Consider the following 7,870-nt stretch of genomic DNA (forward strand, 5'->3'; position numbering starts at 1 on the left):
TGTTTTGTTTAGTTTTTTGCTCCTAAAACATTTGCAAGTAAAGGTAAGAAGGCAACCCATGTTTATTTTGTAAACTGTAAAAAAAGGTCTTCTGTTCAGACTGTTACACAGAACACAGTTCGAAAGTGTATGGCTGTGACCAAGTTGGGACAATATTGTAGACTCCTGCAGTTTTACATTTTCCCACCAGAGGGAGCTACGTGTTAATGCATTGGATCTATTCTAAACCATAGGCTTGGCGATTCAACTGCATTCATTTACAGTTTGACCACAAGTATACATATTACATACAGAAAACACTGCATTATGTCGAGTGAAAAGGTACAATTTGATTTGGAGAAAAAGTTCTGTGCTTTGGCAACTGACAGTTTTACTTTTTTTTTCTTTTACAAAAGATAACGATTGGTTACATTAGAAATTTGCAAAAACAGGTTCTACAGTACAATCTTTAGTATTAGAGTAAAGAGGCTGTAATGCAAATTAAAACACAATTATTCTGCACAATAAGTCTTCTGTATAGTCCTCAATGATTTAATAGTGCTAGTGGGGGCCCTGAAGAATATTCAAACTTTGGTTTATAGTTTATTGTTGAATCAATCTGTAACTTAAGTTGAATAGTTTTGCTATTCAGAAGTTTTATTTCAGAAAATAAAGTGAAGAGAGTAGTGAGTACATTCTTGAATTGTGTAGTGGAAAAACATTGAAATCAACATTTGAACCATAAATATTGTGATATCACTTAAGTCATAACACCCAACAGACTTCTCTCCCTCTCAAACTGTCGGTACAAGTTCAGTATTTTGGAGTAAGTTAATGAGCATGCGCTATTTTGTAAATAAGGTGTGTCCATGTGCGTGAATGCAAGCTTAGATGTGTAAATGGCACTGTACATTGTTGCTTTCCCTTGTGCCGAGATTTGAATCCATACCAGAATTCGACATGAACTCAACTCGTTATTTTTGGCAATATCCAATCAATGCCTCTATTGTGTCCATTTTTAGTGTCATGACAAATAATTATTTTCAAATTTTATATGGTTAACTGCATGATCTACCTGTCTATGGTGCACCCCAGCCTGGCAACACTCTGGTTAAGACAGCACCACATTGACCTCCACACCCACCCTACCCGCCTGTGGTGCTTCCAAGTCCTCCACCTACCTCCACGCCACAACATACCGGTTCACTATAAGGTGCACACTAGCCCCGTTGCCATGCACCACCTCAGTTCTGAGCATCTCAGAGAAGAACCCGGCTCTCTACCCCACCTGTGGTGCACCCCAGAGCCATCTAATAGAAGAGTTACGATATAGAGGGGGAAGAAATCAAGCGCTTCAGCGTTGTTCATGCAGCCTGAACTGAGCCAAGCTGGAGTTGGAAATACATTGTTTTCAACAAGGGCGGCGTAAGCAAGAGCTATTTTAATTGTTTTAAAGTATTGTACAGTAACAACTAAAGTCTCTTTAATGTTTATGTTGTACTATTACTACAAAACAATTTAAAATAAAGGGATTTAAGATCATTAAAGCTGGGCTGTTGAGTCCAATGCATTTCTGCCAGGACTTGGCCCAGTTGGTTGTCCCCACGCTCAATGCATAGTCTATGTAGGAGAGCCGCCATGAAGTGAATGCAGTTTGCGTAACTCTGTCTATATCTAAGGCTCTGGTGCACCCTAGGTCCCTAGCCCGGCTACGCGAGGGTGAGTGAAATTCTGTCAGTGTGTCAAATCTCAGCACAACACCTGTAACAAGCACATCTTCATTGATTACTGTGGTGTTACATCATCACCCCTCTCTGCAGTCTACATAGTTGCCTTTTATCCAATAGCAGATCTGGGCATATTTCAGAGGTGTGATTCTCACTGCCACATTAAACTCCTGGGACGCCCCGTGTCGCTCCACCCACTGATGGCCGGAGAACACACCTATCACCTTCCGCTCCCAGCGTCGCCGGCGCCCATCCCACATGCGAGCATAGACCCCAGACCCACTGGCGCCAGGCTGCGCGTCACAGTGCTGGTACAGCAGGTCTGACGTCTCCTCACCAGCCCGACAGAAACGGTACACAAGGTGGCCGGGGCGATCGCTGTCGAAACCAGAGAACTGGACCCGTCGACCGGGCAAGCGCTTTGCAGGGGGGCTGATGCCCAGCTTCATGTGGCGCCGCTTGTGGGGCTTCTTGAGTTCCAGGAGAGCATAGTCATAGTCCATCCCAATGTCATTGGCGTTCCCTTTTATCCAGCCTTTGGGCACATGCGTGCGCTTGGCCCTGATCCACTGGAACTTCATTCTGTCATTGACCGGCGGGGAGTAAGGGGCGGCGCCACCTTCAACATGATTGGTGAAGTTGAGGGAGTGAGCTGAAGAATACGGTGTATCCCTCTGCTTGGGTTTTAGAAAGCCGACGCGGAGCTTCTGAGCTCCTTTCACATAGTTCTTTCCGTCATGAACACAGTGGGCCGCTGTCAGAACATGACGGTCTCCCACCAACGTTCCAGAGCACCCTGTGGACAGTTTGACAGCCACCGCGAAGGGAAATTTCAACAGGTAGTCCTGCCCAGCAATGCTGAAGCGTCCATCGTGGCCAAAGATCTGGCGCTTTTGTCTGAGGTGGGAGGAGGCAGGACTTGTACCAGCATCAGGGTTGTATCCGTAGATACCAATGGCGGTCTCAGTGAGTCGTCCATTAGAATGGAGCGTTTCATAGGCCAGGAGACGTCGCAGGTCCCAGTAGCTTGGGGGCGGGACTCTCTTGTGGCATTCTGGGTCGCAGTCAGAAGTGACCTCGAGCCGGGCTTGAGACAGGAAGTGAGGAGCGGGTCGATCCTGTGTCTGCTGTGGAAGAACCACAGGGACACGCTGGGGAATCCACTGGGGGTGGGACGAGAAAATGGAAGGAGGGAAGAGGAGTAGGGGAAGAATTATGTTGAACCTGGGGAGTGCAGAGGAGATGAGACAGGTTGAGTCGAACTGCTGACCTCAACAAACTGTGATTCTGAATTTTTGTTTGGTACAGTGCTGTGGCTCACTCACTCTCTGACTCAATGACCCAATGTAGCGGTTCCAAACGTTCTAACCAAACACTGAATGTAACCGGATGTCTGGACCTTCATTATAAAAGCAATCCCATAAAAGCAGCAGCAATATGTATAGACCTATTTATAAATCATCTATTCTGGAAAATGTCCAGTTGTAAACTTCCACTGTATTATACAAATATTATTGGAAGAGAGGGGAAAGATCAGGCCATATTTCTGAGGGAAAATTCCTTAAGTGGGCTATTATAGCCTGCCCATAGCCTACTGGTCTGTTAGATATTCTGTCTGACTCTGCATAGGATAGGCTACTTTAATGCATAATAATATGCAATAGTGCAGGCCTATCTAAAGATTATTTTAGGCTTATCTAAGATTTTATTTTATTATAATTCTTTTCTATATTATCGCTAAATTGTACCTAATATAATAATAATAATTGTGTAATTTGTAACCTATTAGAACGTCATGGAGGAGATAAAATAGCAACCATATAGCCTACGCTACGGGCAAGTAGCTATAGTAAATAAACTTTTTCGGATACTACTGTCACATATTTCTCAAAGTTTTCTGAATCTGCATTCAGCAAGACAGGCAAGGCAGCTTAACTTACCAGCGAGAGAGCTCTCTCCACGTGCACATGGTTTGCTTCTGCAGGTGAGCTGTGGGCTAGAAAAGGAAAAGCTGCGGGCTATTGGCATCAGAGAACAGATCAAGCTAGAGTAGGAATAAAATATTGAAAGAGGTAAACTCCCACACTGAAACAATAAAGTAATGTTGCTCGGGAGCTAAATCCTTAAACTAAATAATTCCGCGAAAGGTAAGAGGAATCCCAACGCGTGCGAGAAGAGCGTCGGTCATGGTGGAGGTGGATTGCCTACTGGACCGCACGGCGTTAGATCTGCCTCCTCCTATGAGACAAGATGAGAGCATCCCAGATCCGACCCGAGCTGGTCACATGACGCTTACAGCAACTCCATAACCTACAGACTGCATTATATTTCAAAATCAGAGCTAGCCTGTTGCAAATCAGACACTTTTATTAGTGCGAGTGCAGGCCTATACTGCAGGGAACATGACTGTCATGAATAATGGCTATGCCTACATGTATAAAGTGGATTTCAAATTAATACAATTTACATTTTAATTATAATTTCTTTGGTCATTCACGCATGCAATCTCTTTGAATTTATGTGGAGATTTTACATTTGGATGTAATTTTCACCATCTTGTCCTTTTTAAATTTAAACCGAAACACAGAACAATTGGAGTCATATTTTATAGACAATCCCTCTCTTCCACTCCAAGACAAGACACAACAGCTGGTCTGTGAAGTGTGCTGCTTGTCCAGAAGCAAAGGCGTGGAAAGAAATTAGGAAATGACAAGAGAAGGTTATTGCCACTGGATAGAATGAGGGCATTGAGGACAAGTTCAACATAAATGGAAGAAGAGAGAGAGCGTGTGCGTGTGCGTGTGTGTGTGTGTGTGTGTGTGTGTGTGTGTGTGTGTGTGTGTGTGTGTGTTTGTGTGCGTGCGTGTACGTGCGTGAGCGTGTCCGTGTCTTTATTAAACTGTCTGTGTGTCTGTATATGCTTCACTGACTGAGCAGTGCACAGTGTAAAGCACATTATAGGAACTAGCCTATAGGAACTCATTTTATTTCAGTTTATTTCCTCTCCCACAGTAAAAACATTGATTGCGGCCTACTTTGAAATGGAAAATGTCACACAGCAGGTATTTACTATCTACAGTAAGCTCAGACAGTGCATGGAAGGTATAGTGACTGCATGGGTCTGAGTGAGCTATATATCATTTGCCCCAACTTTTCTCCTGTTTTGTTTAACCCCAGGAACAAAAACAAAACAAAAGCTCCCCAACTGGGTCAGAAAGATGGTGTGGACAAACCCTCAATGACTCATCAGCAAAGAGAGAGTGAGATAAATAATAATACCTATCCTTCTCCTACATGTGACTCACGCATGACTGAAGAGTACATTTTAATTATTGTCATTTATTTATGACAATAATGTTGCTTGAAAACGTTGAAAATGGCTCTGTCATAATTATGATGAAACACAGAATAAAGGCTTAAGGTCGCCCTACAGCGAGGGCTAATCTTAAAACTAGCGATGTCCCGATTTTTTCGCTTCCGATCCGATCCCATACCTCAATTTCTGTGTTGGCCGATACCGAATACCGATACCAGTGTCATGATCTCATGTTGTGTTTATAGCCATCTATAGCTATATATCTCGTGCTGTGTTTATAGCAGACTCATCACTCAAATGTGCACTTGCAGTTTGGGCAACTACAAAACAAACTCCACATGTCCCAACATTTTATTTACCTGCCATAGTGTCAACCCTTTACCCCTGTGTCGGATCTGTGGTTAGACTGGCATATTCACCGATACCGATATGTTCAGTTATGCATTTTTTTGTACTGTAGAGCAGTAGAGGTACATGATTATTGGCTATACATCTACATGTAGAATTCAAGTGGGCATTTAATTACTTTGTGGCAAAGGCCAAATATTTAAACTCTTTCAAAGAAAAATTATGAAAATGATGTTCCGTGGAGGTCTTCTGTGATTGATTAAGGATACAAACCTTTGCCAGGACACAGGGTGGACTCGCTGGCTCATCAAACACAGCTCTGTATATCCCACTACCCCACCCATCCCACAACAGAACAATCATTTATGATCAACACTCACACACACACACACACGCACGCACGCACGCACGCACACGCACACGCACACGCACACGCACACGCACACACACACACACACACACACACACACACACACACACACACACACACACACACACATATATAAATATTTCTGTGTCTTAGAGACTGTATTTGGGTCAGGAGGTTTTGCCAACTATAGACCTCTCATCCTCCACTTGTCCTGTTAATCATTACCAGCTCTTCAGCTTGGACCGTCAGCATTGATTTGGCTTAACTAACATAATGCCGCCTATTTTTTCCATGACTATTAGATACATATCTTTATTAATTATTGTAATATAATATATAATTGTAATATATAATTACAATAAATTATATGATTGTAATATAACTTAATGATTAATGACAGCAGTTAGGCTACATTAATATTCTTCTCAGAAATTGATGTAATCTCTCTGTCTTTCCAAAATGCAGATTATCTTTAACTTTTAAGTCCTACTCAGGATTCGAACTCTGGTCTTCCACATGAGAGATCAATTTTCTATGTGCTATAAAGACTCTCCTCGCTTGGCCAGGAGAGATATTGCACTCATGAGTTTCAGGCAGTTCTACTTGTCAAGGAGTGCTACCCGATACTAGAGCCCAGCAGATGCCAGATTTTGGGGGCCGTTTTTTTTGGAGAGTCCTAGCCTAGGGTCCTACCGATGTTTTGACCAATATATTCTATCAAAAAGTGCTAAATTAATTCTCATCGATGAATGAGGATGATTCAAGTTTTTAAAAAATATAATGTTTTTTGAGATTTTTAGCACAAAATAGGGATATGCCAGTGAAAAGTAATGTATGGCCGATAATGGTGATGATGGCCAGACCGATATTTCAGTCTATCTACCCAACACATGGATTTAACCGTCTCAAAGGAAGAGTAGGGAGAGTGGGAGACCCCCTCCTCCTCTTCCAACCATGTGCTTACGGTGTGTTGTATTAACAAACTCTACCATACAGATCATTTCATTCTTTAAAATAAGTTCCAGATTCTAGCTTAGCCTCGACCTCCACACACATCAAAGTGCACTTTGATGGTGGATGGACCATATAGCTAAAACTGAACAGAAAAGGAAATGGGATCTTGTCAAATATAATTATATTTTTGTAATAATGGAGGTAAATTTTTACACTTTCAGAGTTAAACGAACACTTTGGATCTAGGGACTGACGCATGCCTCCTGGCCAGAGTGCTAATGGAGAGGGGGGGGGGGGGGGGGGGGGGTATATTCGGTTTGTTTTGAATTGTTATGAAAGGACTCATTTGTTTGGCTATGTTCACTGTCGTCATGGAGATTCACATTCCCCAGAGTGCTGTTCATGTTAATTGTTGTCCTCCTCCTCCTCCTCTCCGTTCTGGACACAGACACAATCAAACAAGTGTGGACGGCATTGCAATTGTATGTTGAAACAAACACACGCACACGCACACACACACACACACACACACACACACACACACACACACACACACACACACACACACACACACACACACACACACACACACACACACACACACACACACACACACACACAAACACTCTCTTTCTCTCCTCTGCCATATACAGGTACACCTTCTTTTTCTACTCTATCTCTACACTGTAACACTAAGGACTTTCTTGTGTAGTCTTTCTCACTTTGTCTTGTATTCTAATGTTTATCTCTCCTTGTGGTTTCTGTCTGTATCTGCTCTCCTGTTTTGGACCTAGACCGTTCATTCGCTGTTTTCCCCGGTGGCCACGGAGACACAGCTGTTTGGAAAGGCAAAAATAAATCAACAATGAGAAGCTATTTGCTGTGAAATGCAGTGGAACACGGCTTAAAGGCAAAGCCAGTTTCAGATACAACGTGATGCCAAGACAATCCAACAGACAGTGGAGCAAAGCAGTAAACAGATGGTCAAATGTGTGACAGTTATTTCAGTTCGAGATTCTGCTACAGTGTAGGGAAAAGTTGTGATTGTCTAGGCCTATAACTTGACAATAGTGACATAGTCACATAACCATCAAACTCCCATGACTTCAAACTGTGCACGGGCAAGGGGTTTTCATTCTGTTCAGATGAGACATTCATTGTGCAGGGATTTACTGC

At 42.8% G+C, this 7,870-nt stretch overlaps 1 protein-coding gene across 1 annotated transcript; it reads right to left on the minus strand.

The window, feature by feature from the left end:
* Positions 1 to 44: 44 nt before the first annotated feature.
* Positions 45 to 3,920, minus strand: LOC310855051 (serine protease 23-like). Its single transcript, XM_083759902.1, has 2 exons — positions 3,647 to 3,920; positions 45 to 2,930 (listed from the first exon to the last, which is right to left on the minus strand). The coding sequence occupies exons 1-2, from the start codon at positions 3,673 to 3,675 to the stop codon at positions 1,784 to 1,786; spliced, it is 1,176 nt and encodes a 391-aa protein (XP_083616028.1). The 5' UTR covers positions 3,676 to 3,920; the 3' UTR covers positions 45 to 1,783.
* Positions 3,921 to 7,870: the final 3,950 nt, after the last annotated feature.

The sequence above is a fragment of the Protomyctophum parallelum genome (assembly GCF_964188405.1).
Source record: "Protomyctophum parallelum genome assembly, chromosome: 2".
Lineage (NCBI taxonomy): Eukaryota > Metazoa > Chordata > Actinopteri > Myctophiformes > Myctophidae > Protomyctophum > Protomyctophum parallelum.